This window comes from Macrobrachium nipponense, chromosome 41 (assembly GCF_015104395.2).
Source record: "Macrobrachium nipponense isolate FS-2020 chromosome 41, ASM1510439v2, whole genome shotgun sequence".
NCBI lineage: Eukaryota > Metazoa > Arthropoda > Malacostraca > Decapoda > Palaemonidae > Macrobrachium > Macrobrachium nipponense.
This window is the reverse complement of record NC_061102.1, coordinates 55,060,792-55,078,585: the sequence shown is the minus strand read 5'-3', so window position 1 is coordinate 55,078,585 and position 17,794 is coordinate 55,060,792. Positions and strand designations below refer to the sequence as shown.

The window sequence follows — 17,794 nt, the reverse complement described above, 5'->3', positions numbered from 1 at the left end:
ATCAGCAAAAATAAATATTAAACAAAAACCATTTCCTTATTCACCAATATTTCTTGAAAAAGAAACTCTTCCTCAGTGTTATCTACCCTTTTTAAATAATCTAAACATGTCTTATTAGATTTTTCATTAAAAACATGAAATATAAACTTACATAACATCCAACCCCCAACAACTTGGGGCCACACTGAAGTGGTGAGGGGGCTCTCGAACCTCTGGAATTTTATTTTTCTCCTAGGTTTGAACCAGATTCCCATATAACATTATATAATTTTTGATTTATTTGGTAAAAATTTTCTAAATAATAAATAAGAAAACATATCATGGCTTGACGTGAAGTTAAATCTGAAGCTCAATGGTGAAAACTGGTAGATCCATTATCTACCCAAACATGTTCGGAACTTTTTTCTGGCGGAACTATTCTGTGGAGCTGGACCACGGATTCCAGGGGGGGCCTAGGAATAGAACTCTAAGTATTCTGTCCGGTTAGCCCATAATGTGATTAGGATGAGGATAATTGTATTATCATAATACTCTAGTCCTAGCAAGAGGGTTTTGTTTACACTTGGGCCACACTAACCATGTTATGCCATTCTCCTTTTGGGGTAGGGTAGCGATGAGGACATTTGGGAGTTATTTCTCACTTGTACCATTGGCGAAAGATTTCACTTCAAGAAAAGCCAATGATATCTTTTCAAGATAAAATTTTTTTCTTCAATATTTTCATGATTAATGAGCTTGAAGATTTGAGTACCCCTAGGCCCCATGATGGAAAAATTCCGGCACAGTTGATGACTATTGGCACGTCACTCCCGAATCTCCTTGGTACAGCTGCAATCAACGAAAATGATACAAGGGAACAATCTGTCCCAGGTAAAATATCAAGTCCAGAACACCCATTAGGGTGCATAGACATCGAAAAAAACAAACAAACACTAATTGGTAACCTCCAATATCATAACTATGGAACCATATTTAATAAACAATAATTCTGAATTAGAAACAAATAATCCTCCCACCAATACAGAAAAATATAGCAACCCTAATAGACAAGTAACATACATACAACAAGGACTGAAAAGAAAAAAAATGTAAAAGAAGTCCAATTAAAATCCATCAACTTATCCAATAAGGACTATTAATAAAAATATGTTGGATTTCAGCACATATGGGAATTGAAGGAAATTAAAGAGCAGATACAGTTGCCAAATTAGCTTGCACTATTTCATCAACAATTACACATGCCCTAGTATCAGACTGGGCAACATCTAATAAGACTTTAATATATCAAGACTGGCAAACAGATTGGACATCAGTGCCAACTACAAACAAACTGATAAATATAAAAGGTGAAGTTCATTCATGGATGTGATTGTCTCAAAAAGAAAGCGCTAAAGTCCATACTACAATTCCACATGGTCATTTGATGTTAAATCCCCATTCAGACCCAATGAAATGTAATGCATGCCAAACACCAATTACTTTCCAACATTTATAAATTGATTCTCGAATTTGGAACCATCAACGAAGCATTTACTTTCGAAACCCCAAAATAAAAGGCATTCTTGAGGAAGGCAAAGATTTTTTATTTAATAGAATCATCATGTTCCTAAATAAAACTAGTTTTTTAAATAAAGTCTAATTTTTTTCAGGATTAATTCCTGAAATCCAGCCCAAGAAGAGCCTTTATTAAGCTCAGAAGTCTGGATAAACCAATCCTTTATAATAATAATAATAATAATAATAATAATAATAATAATAATAATAATAATAATAATAATAATAATAATAATAATAATAATAATAATAATATAACATTCGATCAGCCATTTTAAGTATCAATTTTATTGAATACAAATTTTATTCTAAATTTTTGTCAGATTCTATAGTTAATCATACCACCGAGTGTTAGATAGGTACCTTTCATGACAGAAATAGGTTCTTCCAATAATGATTTTATGACACAAATAGGTTCTTCCAATAATGAAAATAAAATGCCTACAGAAGAATATTTATAACAAATCTTCAATAACAAACCTATAACTTGCATTGCCATTTCCTCTGTCTCATAAAGAGTAAGAAGTAAGATGGGTGAGCAGTGCACATGTGCCATAAAGGTCTGAAACATCTCGGCTGTCTGTCTATCCAGCTCATTCTTTGTTTGTCTGTATACGCACTCTCATTCTCCAAATCTTTGTCATGGATTTTCTAGTCTCTTCTTAGAAAATTATTACCAGCGAAGTGAAATCATTACTGGAAACGGGCTCATTTCTGGTGGCCCGGCCCGGCCCGGCCCTAACGGTAATATCTGATGGTAATATCTGAAACTATTGAAGATAGAAAATATTTCATTTGGCAGATAAACCTGACATCTTTAAATGCCGTCCCATATAAGATTTCTTTTTAAAATATCATAAATTAACATTTAAATCATGTTTTAATCATTGCATAATAATTTTCTCAAAATTGATGATTTCAGCACCAAATTCTATAGTTTTTTCGAACACTAGGCTTAGTTAAACTGTCTTCTCACCTCTGTTATAAAGAATCATTTTGCAATGTATCGTTTGCCGTATTATTAGCGGTTTGATGTTAGAAGACTATTTGAAAAGCAATTAACGATAACGTTTATGTAGCAGATAGTTCCAAGATACCGTTGATGGTTTAACTTCAAGCTTCGCGAGTTATCGCCTTTAGGCCACCCTACTGGTAGTAAGGTTGTTTTTTCTTACTAGAGGCTAGATATAGGAATAATTTTTTCATGCTGTAAGTTTTCTTTTCAAGAAAACATAAATGATGTCAGTGGGATGCCAAAATTTAACATTTGCCAAAATTTTTTTATGCAGTTAATAAAAAAATGATAACACGGCTTTTGCGATATTCAGTCTGATATGTCTTACTTATGAAGTGAGTTATTTAACCATGTGAATTGATATCCTAAAAACAAATGTGGGACATATACTCCAGGGGCCATATTAGACACATATCTACTATTTTTGAAGATGCTTTGAACTCTAAAATAGTCTACAGGCTGTACACTTGGCTGGCCTCTCTCTCCATATAAAGGAAGTCCAGGTATCTCATTTTACGAATGACGAAGGCTGTGCTGAGTAGACAGATGAAACTTACTAAGCCTCTTAGGGCATGTGCATTGCTCGCCTTTTAGAGACGGAGTCTTCTTCGTATTTCAGAGAATGTTTGGGAAACATTTCATAATAAATAAAATAGCACTACATACAAGTTATGGGGATCCGTACATAAAATTAATCTTAGTTTTCTATGAAAAATATTTTCATAAGGCCGTACAACATTTGTACTATATTGCTTCAATATTTCATACTTTATACCCAAAACTCATGTCACAAAAATATTTGAAAACACATAAGAGAATCTAATCACAAACCGAAAAACATGAAACACTTATTATCATGCACTGAACATCTCCTTATAATACCAGTCAGGAAGAATTGACCAGTTAGAATCTCTACCTAAATATTTACAGCTTACATCACCACCTACTGTCTCTCTTTCAAACTTATAAACAACAGTTGGGTCATCAACAATTACTTGTTGCTTTACAAATGTTAAAAATTTATCCAGAAAATTCACCATAATGTTTGATTTCCAGTGAGCCTGCAAAGAGAAGAATACCATATTTTATTTTTTGAACAATAAAGTGGCTACTACAAGTAATACAACTGACTATCAAAAGTCAGCAATTTAAAATATGCATAACTCAATTTGGCATGGCAGAAACCCATAAAATAAACAATGACAAAGCAAGTAATCTATCTGTGTTCCGCTAGTTCATCAAGTTCCGATTTGCTTACCGAAGCCTTTTACTCACTATACAGTAAATTTCAATTATCATGATTCATTTTCATACATTTTCACATCAGCTTTTCTCTTTACCTTTATGAGGCAAAATGAGTTCTCTCCACTCTCATCTGGCTTGTGCTCTTCTTCACATTTTCATGTTTTCATCGTTTTCACCATTTCCTCTTTGTAACACAAACCTCCCCTATACTCCACCAATAAATATTAACACTATATCTTTTAAAAAAAAAAAAAAAAAAAAAAAAAAAAAAAAAAAAAAAAAAAAAAAAAAAAAAAAAAAAAAAACTCTGTTCTCTATCAATGCCCAGGTTTCTGCTGCTGAAAGGTTTTTCTCTCTTCAGTTCAACCATACAGTAATGACTTTTTTTTCCAACTCCTGCTCTACTTATAAGACCTACCTATCCTTCACAACACAGCTGTTCACTTGCCTCTCTTCCCAATTTGCTCTTGTATTTTGACATCAACAATCTCTTATTTCAGATTCATTTTATAATCTTTAGCATCTCTTCTGAACTGATCTGTAGTACTTGGTGGACAAAACTCAGTTCACTATTAAACCTGTCCCAAAACAGGTACATGGCTATTTTCTTGACTACTTTTTCTTTCGCTTTCTTGCCAGTCATCATAAATTTAGTTTTGCTTCCACTAATATCCATTCCTATCATCCATCTTTTAAACATTTACATGACATTTTTCCTCAGATAAACTGTATATAGCAACTCTTAGGGCCTCATTTGCTGCACTCCTCCGTAGCTTCCGGCATTACAAAGAACTCAACACTGACAGGTACCAAAGTATCATAAATTCTTCTGACCCGTCTGTTGTTGTCTTCACTCAAGACCAAGTGTTATGGAGAAGTAACATTTTTGCTTGATGATCTTGCCAGTACCTGCCTCTGCTTCTGTAATCAACCATCTAATTATGTTTCAGCACTCTGTCTAAAGCCTTTTCTTGTAATTGCCTCATTATACAACCGCCTGTTGTTGATCTCTCTGGAATGAAGCCAAACTGACAGTTATCGATCGTAACACCATTTTTCTCAGTTGTTCCTTTTCCAATATTTTCATAGGATTCTCAAGTAGTCTTACTCCTCTATTAATTCCACACTGCAATAGGTGGTCTCCGGATAGTTTTATGGTTTCCATTCTGACAGCTTGATGATACTAGAAAATCGCCGATAACCTGGCTTATCGGCGCTAAAATCGGTTAATGGCGCCTCTGTTAAATACTTTATTATTGGTACTGATAACCTGAAATTGGCGCAATTTGGCGCCGAAAATCGCCGATTTTCAGCGCTAGACAAGCCCCATAAAACCGGTTCGTCGATAACCAAAGACTGCATTACAACCTATTTTGCATACCATTACTGTGAGGTGCTTTTCTCACTCTTTTGGGCACCATCTCTTCCTTTGTCAGGTTTTTGTCTGCTTAGGGAAGTTCATGGAGGACTAGATCTGATACTTCAGATGTTCCTGGGTTTTCTCAGTTTTTAACCCTCCCAGGGACCTTTAAGATTTCTTAGCACGAACATACTCTATTAGTCCCTCTCCTCCATTACATGCATACTTTCTTCATGCAGATACCTTTTAATTACTGGTCCCATCATTTCAGTGATTTTACGTCTTCATTTTCAAGTTATTTCTCAATTTTCATACTTAGTAAACTTTGTACTTTTTTTACGTTTTTTCCCTATTTTCTCAGCCACTTTTGCTTTACTCAAAAATTTCTCTTTTCCCTCTGTTGTGCTGAGATTCTGGTTTGATCTAATCTCCTATCTGTTGATCTTGCCACCTGCTTTTTAACCTCTCTCCTCTTCTGTCTATTCTCTTCAATACCTGAACTTGAAGAATTTCTTATATACTTCAGTTACCCTTTGTACTCTGGACATTATAAAGTCTCTTTCCAGATAACCTTTCACTAATGGCACACTACATACAACCAATGTTCATGCTATATACGTTGATTTTTTTTTTTTTTTTTTGGTCTATTCATTTCATGTTTTTATTCTTTTGGCTGGTTTCTCAATTTTTGTTTTTATTCTTTTGGTTGGCTGTGTCATCCTGCTACGCTACACTATCAGACCAGCTCTCAGCGATCTATTGCGTTAAGCATGCCTCACTTGGTATTTTAGAGCAGTTCTTTTCTTTGATGCTATCTGCACTTTTCCTCATCATAATGTTTCAGTTTCTCCATTCTTGTGGATTATTAACTTTGAAGCATGGTTCTTATAAATTGTGTATAGCAATTTTCATCCCTGGCTATAGCAGAATCCAGTACTACTCCTTCCTGATTCATTATCACAAGATACAGTTTCATATTACATCCTCAAAACCAGCTCTGTTTCTATGAGGTCATTCAGGTCTCCTCCTACCAGTATACCCTTAGACTCTGGCACTTTTGCTTACTTCATCTCATGACGTTTCCCAATATTCCTGCTTTTCTTCTCCAATCTTCCTAATCATGATGAGTAAACGGAAATACATGGCGCTACCCACTTTTCTAAAATCATCTTATCTTTAATATTCTTTCATTCATTTGCCCCAATTCTATGACATTTTCAGCCATTTCATTTTTCGCAAGTATGTCTGTTCCATTTTGTCTTTTCTAACCACTATTGCACCACAATTTATAATCATTTATATCACTACTAATTCCTTTTGTGCCAGCTTTAAATCTTCCCTCCTGAACACAAGAGTCCATGTTTCTCTTTGTTGGTATTTTTAATGCGTCACTAACCCTTCCCTACAAAATGTAAATATCACTCTTAGTATTACTAGGAGTGTCTCCCAACTCCTATAGGCAGAAACTTTTGGTATATAGCTGGCTGTAAGTAAATTAGTGTTGCATAATGAGAAGGAAACTCTCATTAGTGGGAAACTTGCAGTATTAATATTCACATGTTATAAGTATACAAGGAGTATTTAACTGAGAGTACTTAGTATGAAGTTATAAGTCATAAAAATGGCTTGTATTTATGGAACACAAAACTAATTTTTTGCCCTTCCTACAACAGATCATGTGACATTTGTGCTAAAAGAAAGTTGGTGTGGTCCCTGCTTTTCTTTTACAACAAGAATTATGTAGGACTTTTTTTAACAATTATAAAAACATACACTGATCTCCTGATGAACAGTGTTGTTACAGGAAGGTTTGTAGCATGACATAGCACATGAACTTATTACTGTAAGTTTCATCTGAATACCTGATGCAGTATAGGATGCACTTCCTTTACTGGGATTTTGAGGGAAGTCTGCAATATTTACTGTGAGATATTAATTTTTTGAAATTATATGTATATATTTTTTGTTATTAATATTTTTCCATTCAACACCTTTCAGAGGACATATGGAGCTGGTGGATAATGACTTAATCCAGACCCTGCTCTAAAATTATTCATTATCCTTTAACACTTTACCTTGTGCCTTCCCCCTCCATTGACCCAACTCCCAAATTTGCTAGCCTTAACATCACTGAATCTGGCATGAAAAAGTTTGGTGCTCAATCTTTGAATTGCATCATTGTTACTTTTAAACCTATGTTCGATACCTGCATGTAATTAATACAGTTTGGATGTCTAGAGAAGGCAAAATTATGATTGCTGTATCATGGGAAAGTTGAAAATGTGTATTTTAATATAGTGTATGTGATACAGCCTTAAACAAGCTTAATCTAGCACGGGAAAAGTTTGGCTTCTTAGACTACCCCATTTTGCCTGTGACCAATCAACACTTTATAAGAAGAGACAATCAAAACAACATTCTCTCTCTCTCCCAGCAAGAAGAGTCATTGGGAATGAGTTTCTTTACTCATATGGGAAACCATGTATTTAATGCATGGTTTCTCTTCCACTTAAGATTAAGGATTTACTCATAATGATACACTAAAACCATCCCTTTTACCACGTATGCTTCGAAGCTAGTAATCAACAACGAGAAATGTGGCTAAGAATTACTCTAGTTTTACCGAAGACAAGTTGATGAATACAAAGTAATTAACACAACAGTTAAAATAATGTGGTTCAGGAAACATACTTAGAAAGATACTGCCATCATTCTATGAGAGAGCCTATATGGAATGGTAATGCACAGAGAATGTGCCCATTTACGCTATTGCATGCAAGAACATAATTTCACACTTAACATTATATGTACACAAACTTCCTGTGTGACATAACTACCTAGAGAATTATAAATACAGTGATGACCTTGTCAGATACATTATACAAGAAGTACAGATTGCGCAAATCAATGAACACACCCAACACCAGTAGAAACAAACAGGCATAGAGAACTCTGTAGATTGGTGGACAAATTAGTAAGAAATGCATAGATAACTGAGGATAAGAGAGTTGCATCAGTCTATAAAAAGATCCAAATGAATTCTTTGCAAGTGTTAATAGTAGGAAACCAATAAAAAATAGCATAGATCCCCTAAGGGACAATAGAGGTAACCTGGTGAACTCAGACTTGGAAAAAGCAGAGTTATTGAATAAGTTTTTTACTAGAGTATTCACAATTGAAGACATTACCTCAATACTGGAACCTGCTATTAAATATGAAGGGACAGAACCGTTGGACAAAATAATATTTGCTGAAGACATTAAAAACAAAATAGACAAACTCAACAAGTTCAAATCTCCTGGCCCAAATGGGATTCATCCAAGAGAAATTAAAGAGCTAAAAGAAGAGATAGTTCCTCACCTATATAAACTCTACAGAAAAAGTGCTGAACAAAGAAAGGCACCAAAAGGATGGAAATGAGGTAATGTGCCCCCAGTTTACAAAAAAGGTCCAAGAGAAGAGCCAGGAAATTATAGACCAATCTGTCTAACGTTGGTCGTTTGCAAGATTTTTTGTGGATCACATTGATAGAAACAACTTGTTAAACAGCCAACACGGTTTCAGACAAAACAGATCATGCCTATCAAACCTCTTGGAATTTTTTTATAACATGCTTGGTAATTACGACAGTAGTAGAGCAACAGATATACTCTACTTAGATTTCCAAAAGGACTTTGACAAAGTCCCACACAAGAAACTGATGGCAAAAGCTAGAGCTTTAGGAATTGTAGGAAAAACAGCAGACTAGGTCGAAGACTGGCTAACTTATAGAAAACAGAGAGTCATAATAAATGGTGAAGAATCGGAATGGGCAGTTGTAACAAGTGGAGTTCCCCTTGGCCCTCTCTTGTTTTTGATTTACATTAATGACATTGATATAGGCTTAAATAGCAGGATAGCCAAATTTGCAAATGACACCGAAAAAAGGTGTAAATGCAATAGACCCAGATGCAGTGGAAAGTTTAAGAAATGATCTAATGAAAATAGGAGTGGTAAAAAAAATGGCAAATGCCCTTTAACGTAGATAAGTGTAAAGTGTTACAAATAGGAACAAACAACCCCCATGCCAGCTACATGCTGCTTGGAAATGACATAAGTAGTGTAGAACAAGGACTTAAAATCCACAAAACAATGCATAAAAGCTGAAAAGAAGGCACAGAAATTAGTGGGATAACATAAAGAGGCAGTTCAAATACAGGAACAAGGAAACGGTGTGAAGAAATACAACACATCTCATTGTGGGAACTTCTTACATACAAGATATGTGACACGTGGAATAGACTGCCACTGGAAGTTGTAAACAGCAACGATGTGGAAGAGTTTGAAAGAAAGCTAGACAAAATCATTAGGACACTGTGAATGCACAGTAAAACCTGCCCCTACAGATAAGTGAGCACACAATGTATAGACTATCAAGCCTTTGAGACATCCTGATCCTTGTAACTCCTTGTAACTAGTTATTCATCCTATATCTATTTATCATGCAGTGATAAATTAACACCAGAAAATAACTGATTATCTATGTACAGACTGTAATTACACACACATGACCAAGCAATTAAGGAGAAAACAACACTAGATAACTTCTTTCCTTACAGGAAGCCAAATAAGAGATTGAAAATAAAATCATCTGGACTGACAAGTCTCCCCAAAGCAACATACAGCACTGACCTAAGAGACTTTAATTTCATCAGTATTGCTTAACTTGGAATTCAGTACTTATTTCTTTCCTATTCATCTGGCAATATGGCATAAGTAACATAAGCTTGTTTGTTACATAAAACGACTGATACTCACCTGACCTAAAGAAGGCATCTCTTCAACTCTGAAAATCTTTAAGGACTGAACAACTCCGTTGCTATCTCTGAAGCCACAGACGACAGTTGGTATGCCTACAAGGTAAGACTGACTCCACCATTTCATAAGCTTGAACCTTGCAAGAGACAAATATACCAAATTCTTTTAAGTAATTTGCATTCTTCCTAAATATGCCAAACAATACTCTTTTAGGTAGTATTCCTGGTACCAGGTGGAATTGGTCATTGACAATTAATGATGAGGTATTTAGGTGATGGCAGTTAAGTGATATGTTGGGTATCATCCACTCACATGTCTTCAGACCCTCACTTTTTCCTTCAGTTGTGGGAACAAATGTGGAGATAATCAGGGGTGACATTATGATAAAAGCCTTCAGGGTTTTGTTATTACTAGAAAATTAAAATACAACAAACCTGGGTTTTCGTACGCCTCTCTTTTTGTAATTTTCAGTTTTTGTAGCGTTTTTTCGACAAAATTTTGTCTCAGTTATTGTACATTTCCTAAATTTTCATACACTAAAAAATCCTCCATCCGAAGCCCAGCGCATGACTGGGCCCCATACCAAGCGCCTAAACAAAGCATCTCGTCTTCTCTCATGACCCATTCTGGCTTTGTTTCTCGCTGAGCAACCATCTCTCCACTCGTAGTCCTCATCACCGCACGTTTGTTGTGTTTGTGTTAATTTGCTGTGAACCTCATTGCAAAGTAGCCATCAAGGGGCCAAAGACAGCTGCAAGTGCTACCCCCTTCAGTAAAAAAAAAAGTCCAGGAATACAATTGAATATAAGAAAGAACTTGTAGCGAAGTATGAAAGTGGAGCATGTGCAGCTGATCTCGCTAGGATGTACGACATGTCAGTGTCGACGATCAGCTCTAACCTAGCAAAGAAGCATGAAATCAAGGCAGCTGATATTGGGAAAGGGATCACCTCATTAACAAAACTGAGATCACAACTAGTGGAAGATGTGAAAAAGCTCTGTTGGTGTGTATCAATGAAAACAATTAGTGGGAATAGTGTGTCTGAAGTGATCATTTGTGAGAAGGCTAGAATGCTACATGCTTATTTAAGTAAGAAAATGCCAACAACCAGTGATGCTCTTGGTGATTTCAAGGGCAGCGGAGGCTGGTTTGAAAAATTCAGAAAGTGTATGGGCATGGGGAGGCTGCGAGCTTGGATAAACAAGCCGCCAAAGAATTCATTGGTGAATTCAAAGAGAATCTTGAGGCTGAAGAATTCCTCCCACAACAGGTCTTCAATTTTGATGAGACAGGCCTGTTTTGGAAAAAAATGCCAAAACAGACCTACATTACACACGAGGAAAGTTCATTGTCAAGGCACAACTATGAAGGATAGGATAACACACTTGATCTGTGAGAACGCCACTGGGGGATTTCAAAGTGAAACCCCTACTGGTGTATCACTCTGAAACCCCCCGAATGTTTAAGAAAAACAGTGTGATAAAGAATAAATTGCCTGTGATGTGGAAGGCCAATAAAAAGACATGGATCACGAGGCAAATTTTTTTTTTAGTTGGTAAGTGAAGTGTTTGGCTCAAGCGTGAAAAAATAACAACGAAAATCAATTGACCCTCAAGTGCCTCCTGGTAAGGGACAATGCTCCTGCACATCCTCCTGGCTTGGAAGACCAGCTGTTAGACGTATTTAAATTCATCACAGTGAAGTTCTTGCCCCATAATACCACTCCTCTCATCTAGCCCATGGACCACAAAATCATCAACAACTTCAAGAAACTGTACACAAAGGCACTGTTTCAAAGGCGATTTGAAGTGACCTCAGACACTGAATTGACCCTGAGAGAGTTCTGGAAGGAGCACTTCAATATCTTTAATAAAATAAGTTTTATAGACAAGGCTTGCCAGGGAGATTTCCAGGACAATGAACTCTGCTTGGAGAAAATTGTGGCCAGAGTGTTACCTTGAGAAGGATTTCGAAGGGTTTGAGGCTGATTCTGACGACCCTACACCTGGCGTGGAGTCTATTGTCTATGGGGAAGTCCATGGGTTTGGATGCGAGAGGCGAGGATGTGGAAGAGTTAGTGGATGCTCACAGGGAAGAGCTAACCACTGAGGAGCTACAAGACCTTTAGCAGGAACAGCAACAGACGGCAGATGAGGAATCCGAGGAAGAGGAGGAAGAGAGAGGGGATACTGTACCTACTTCGGTGATCACAGAAATGTTTGCCAAGTGGAATGATATAAAAAAATTGGTTGAGACATCATCCTAACAAAGACGTTGCAATGACAATCACTGTACCATTTCAGGCAGATATTGAAGAGGCGTCAGAAACAAATGTCTCTGGACAGTTTTGTTATTCAGCAGGGGTCCAGTGACTCACAAGCTGGTCATGGTGTCAGTAAAAATAAGTGGAGAAGTAACCTTAAACAGTGCTACTACAAAACGTAGAGAAGTAACCCCAGATAGGTTCATGTTACCTTAAGTCCTTCAGGAAGGGGATTCTCCTTCCAAACAGTAACCTCTCCTCCTCCCTCTCCCCTCCTCTCCATCTTCTATACACTAACAAGAGTCTTCCATAAAGGTAAGAGTGATGTTAAATGTTCATTATTCATTTCTATTGATTTCTCATTATTTTCTGTGTGTAAAACTGTTTATTCCCTGTAAAATGTTTTTCTTTAATATTTTGGGGGCCTGGAACACATTAATATTATTTACAATATTCTTTACGGAAATTATTGCTTCGGTTTTCTTAAGGTTTGGATATCGTTGGAGGTTCCAGATAGGATTATGTATGAAAACCGAGGTGCCACTTTAATGACATGAAAAATCAGTTTTTTTTTCAGTGAGAATAGAAAACTTCAACTTTTATAAGGCAGACTAACTCCTTACATGGGAGGACTTAGGATGAAATCAGATATGAAAGTTAATGAACTATTGAAAAATCTTGAACAATGCTGTGAGAAGCTTATGAAAGAAATGAATGAATTAAAGTAACTGATAAAGACGGCAAATAACGTCAGATTTTCGTCCGAAGAAAATAAGGAGATAGTGATTGATCGTACTATGGAAATGCACTTCACAAAAGAAGTGGAAGTTATGATTGTAGATACTGGGTGTCCAAAAACTCTTGTTGGAAGGGAATGGATGAACAGATATATCTCTATTCAAATAACATATTGGAGGATTTGCAAAGTAATTCTTGTTCTCAGGATTTTAGATCTGGGGATGGACCAGTTTTTCACAGCACAGAAATAATTAGTCTTTCAGTTTCATGGGAAGAAAAAGATACTGAAGATGGTTTTGTGAAAATGTTGGTGGATGCATATGTGGTTAACGTCAAGAATATACCTTCTTTGTTTGGGAAAAATACCCTAAAGGAATGAAACGTAGATATGTATAATAATGTCATGGTCATTAATTTACACAAGTCAAAAAGATTTCAATTAGACGATACTGATGGAGGACATCAGGCTTAACATTTTTATAAATGTGACACGTGGACAGCAGACGAATCAGTTTTTTTATAAAAAAGGGAAAAGATGTACGAAGTTATAGAAAAGTAAACAAAATCCATGAGGTAGCCAATCATAAAGGAGAAGAATAGTTAATTTGGGCGTATAGAAATGCTAATTAACTGGATGATGAAATCAGGAAAATTATGAAAAGAGTTGTAATGAACTGCAGAGTGTGTCAAAAATTTTAAAAGTAACTGAATTTAATCAGATTGTTGTCGTTGATTTGAAACAGAATGGAAGTAAATACTTACTTTAGATGGTCTGCTCGTTCACAAGATTTATTTCTGGTGTAGTAATTTCAAGCAAGCGAATGGAAACTATAGTTGATGCTTTGAATAATGGCTGTAATTGGCGGTTTGCTTTTCCTTCAGTTGGCTTTTGGGCTGATAATGGAACCGAATTTCAGAATGAGGGGTAAAAAGAATATGCAAGTAAATTTGGCTTTACTGTAAAGTTTGGTCTACCATACTCTTCCTGGAGTAATGGATTAAATGAAAGAAACCATCATTCAGCCGAAGTTACTGTGAACAAGATATTACTGCCATTTGAAAATGGAAGTAAATAATGCAGCACGGATACACAATACAAATGTAAATATTCTTGGATACGAAGCTATGAGATTAGTGACAGGGAAATCAGTTATTTGTCCCGGAATCTCAATTGGAAATTTAGCCACTGAAAGTTTATTCGATAGTGATGCAGTGTCAAAGATTATGGCAAGGCACCATGAGATAACTAAAAACTTTAGGGAAGAAGAATATGAAAATAAGTTTATTATGGCTTCCAAGGTGAGAAGTGGAAATATCTGAACTTCATTCCCACATGGAGGAAGCTGGTGAAAGAACTGCTCTGCATGTTGCAAACTCCCTAAAGTACAACTTTGGATGTGTCGTAGTACATTCGCCAGATATTGATGTCATCACCTCTTTTTATATCAAATCTCCACCCTTCAAACCAATGGTCTCCAGCAGTTGTGGGTCAGATGTGGTGTTGGTGACTCAACAAGGTTCTTATCTATTCATATTATGGCTGCACAGCGTGGTTCACTCTGTTCTGTACATCATTTGACTGGAAGTGATTGTACTAGCAAAGTTGGAACAAAACCAGCCGCTCTCAAGGCAAACCCAGAGCAATATTTGGCTGAGTTTGGCTCCTATCTATTTGGTAATGTATATCAGTGGTTGTGATATGACATTTTTTATCACTTAGTTTCGTTCACGTCAATTTTGCTATATGGAAAATAGTTCTACACAAAAACATAACAATGTTCTAAAGATATCAGTGACTGTTTTTAATGTCATTACATATGATTTCTGCCATCTAAGAAAAGAAAAGTAGATAAATAAGGCATGAATCGTGCGTCAGGCAGGTGAACGAAAAATTATGAAACTCTGCCACCATTTTTTTGACCGACAGTACCATCTATTGAATTTACTGTTGAACTGGAGGAAGATAATAAACTTGCATTTTTGGATGATTTGGTTATTTGAGATAACGTAAGTAATAGGTTTAAATTTTCCGTGTTTCGTAAAAGTACTAAGGCTGAGGGGTATATTAATTTCTACTCTTTTCATTTGTTAAGGGTAAAAGCGAATATTATTGTCAACTTTTGTCTCAAGGCCCTTCGTATTTGTGATATTGAACTTTTAGAACTTGAGCTTCAGCATATCTTCAATGTTTTTAAGGGTCTGAAATATCCCATTCACATTTAAGAAAGAGCTATATCTAAAGCAAAACTAATATATTACAGTGTGAGTGCAGCAGGTAATCATAATATATTCAAGAATCCGAAATGGGAAAATACCTGGTATCTTGCAAATAGTCATCAAAAGGAAATTGATTTTGATATCAATTTTAAAAATACAATCAGGAATAGGTTAAATGTAATGGTATTAGGAAAACACCTGGTGTTTATCAAATTTCCTTTGCCAATTGCCCTCAGAAATACTTTGGAGAAAGTGGGCGGGGTTTGGATGTAAGAATTTCTGAACATTGTAGGGCCTATGAGCTCCATGCAATGAATAATGCCCTTGTTTCACATTCATTCGTTCCAGGACACAACATCAATTGGAATGGTGCCTCTGTCATATTTAAGAGTGGAGATTGGTGTTCGTCGCTTAGTGGAAGGGGCTGCTATAAGAAAGGGGTGTGCTTTTGAAGGAAACAAAACCATCACTGATGAAGATGGTTCTATCAACTCAATAATTGGCCACTTTGTCGACGATTTTAAGATTCATATGCCTGGTGATTGTGAGACCCCTGATATTGCTCCCACCTCTCTTTTGTCCCAGATGACTGACGTTGCTATATCTGAAAGTCATGGCATCGATGGAGTCTCTGCTGAGCTGGAATCACCTGAACGACCACTTCGCCGTTCCAGCCGTCTCGCCAACAGAATCAACCGAACAGGGGTTACCTGACCAACACTTAAAAGCATCCGCCTTGAACCAGTTTTTTCCGCTGTCGTAATACTCCCTTCATTGTTTTACCATCAGTAGGACTGAAGAGGGATACGGAGCAGTATCCAAAAGTATCTCCTAGTGATTTTTAACCTTGTACAAAAATATATTTTTAACACTACTGTGGCTTTTACTTGTCAATATTATAGCCTCGTTACGGAGGTTTCTTAGTTCATTATTATTATTATTATTATTATTATTATTATTATTATTATTATTATTATTATTATTATTATTATTATTATTATTATTATTACTATTATTATTAGTAATACTTGAAAATATTATTACATAATACATTTTCCAATAGTGAAATGGAAAGATTACTTTATTTCGTTAAAATACTATCACATACAAATTTTGTAATTACAGTTATATTATTATTATTATTATTATTATTATTATTATTATTATTATTATTATTATTATTATTATTATTATTAATATTGAAAATATTAATAAACATATGTACATACATGTATCATGAAAATTCTCACATCTCAGTAAGATAGAGAATTATTATTTTTATTTATCATTTAAAGTTATTTAATTTACACATAAAAGCTTGAAAACCTATACATTACATAGAAAATTAAACAAGCACTTTTGCAATGTTTCTCAAGGATTTGAAAATGTTTCCGTTAGTGTGTCTGATAAACTCGCGTATGATAGTTAATTAGGTCCTAATAAAACATTTGCACTATTGTGAATTTACACAACTGGAATCGCCTAAGAGTGAGGTATAATATATATATATATATATATATTATATATATATATAGATATATATATATATATATATATTATATATATATATATATATAATGTCTTTGCCAATTTCAGTGGTTAGTGGATCCCCATTTGCCCTGCTTGTATAACCAGGACTGAGAAACAATGTATGAATTGGCAAGAGTAGATCAAATGAAGACAATGGAGTCTAAAGATCACAATAATTAGAAAATTAAAGTCAAGAGTCAAGGGAGGTTTTTTGTCTGCTGAAGACATGGGCAACTGATTTTTTGGCACGGCTTTGTTCTGTATTTTATCCACTGAGTGGGATATATAAAAGAACACCTCTGGCAAGGGAAACCATTACTACAAAGAATAAGGATTAATCCTAAGGGTCATACACTTTCCCTTACAACCCTCCTTTCACCATAGATATCTATGCTGTTTTCTCACATACTTAGCATTCTCTCTAAAACAACCAACCATGATTATGTATCTATAAGGAAAGTCAAGGGGAAAATAAAAGAATAGTATAACCATACAATTCGCAGCATCCCACGAGAAGGCTTCAACAATGTAAAGTCCAGAGATCTCACACCAGTAAGGACGCCTGGATGCGATGTTGGCTGGAAAAATAGTGTTTGCACAAAGGTGAGTGGGTAGCAGGGTTACCGTTTTGAGGAATTTCGTCTATTAGTGTGGCTTTCTGGTGACATCTGGCAACCCTCCATGGCTTTTCCGACCACAGGCCACGGCACCAAAGAAAAAAATTCTCCACTTCGCCTTTTTATGTTTTATTATGAAAATAAAGATATAAACATATCCTGCTTATTTATACAAACGAATTTTATTGAAATCCTCTATTTTTCTTCGTCAAAAATACTTTATATTAAGCTAGCGACATGTAGTTTTCTAACATCACGGAAAATAATTCTACATCGGAAAATACGCATTTTAACCATTAAATCATAAATAAAGTAAAAGAATCAGATGAACTGCATATGGTAACACTGCTAAAAGCCAATGTTGTGAAGAAAATACGGCATCACAGATGGGTAGTATTCATCCACTTATGTCCCTGCCATCACTTACCTACCATGTTAATGAGGTTCAATGACAGATT

General features: G+C 35.6%; 1 protein-coding gene across 4 annotated transcripts in view; it reads right to left on the bottom strand.

Moving 5' to 3' along the window:
• Window positions 1–1,992: 1,992 nt before the first annotated feature.
• The window catches only part of LOC135212771 (decapping and exoribonuclease protein-like), a 202,819-nt gene continuing 187,017 nt past the window's right edge, over window positions 1,993–17,794 (bottom strand). For all 4 annotated transcript variants that reach the window (XM_064246539.1, XM_064246540.1, XM_064246541.1 and 1 more), the window contains 2 exons: window positions 9,972–10,107; window positions 1,993–3,630 (listed from right to left, as the gene is read on the bottom strand). In XM_064246539.1, coding sequence (XP_064102609.1) covers window positions 3,424–3,630; window positions 9,972–10,107 — 343 coding nt within the window. In that variant the 3' untranslated portion in view covers window positions 1,993–3,423. The remainder of the gene's footprint in view (window positions 3,631–9,971; window positions 10,108–17,794) is intronic.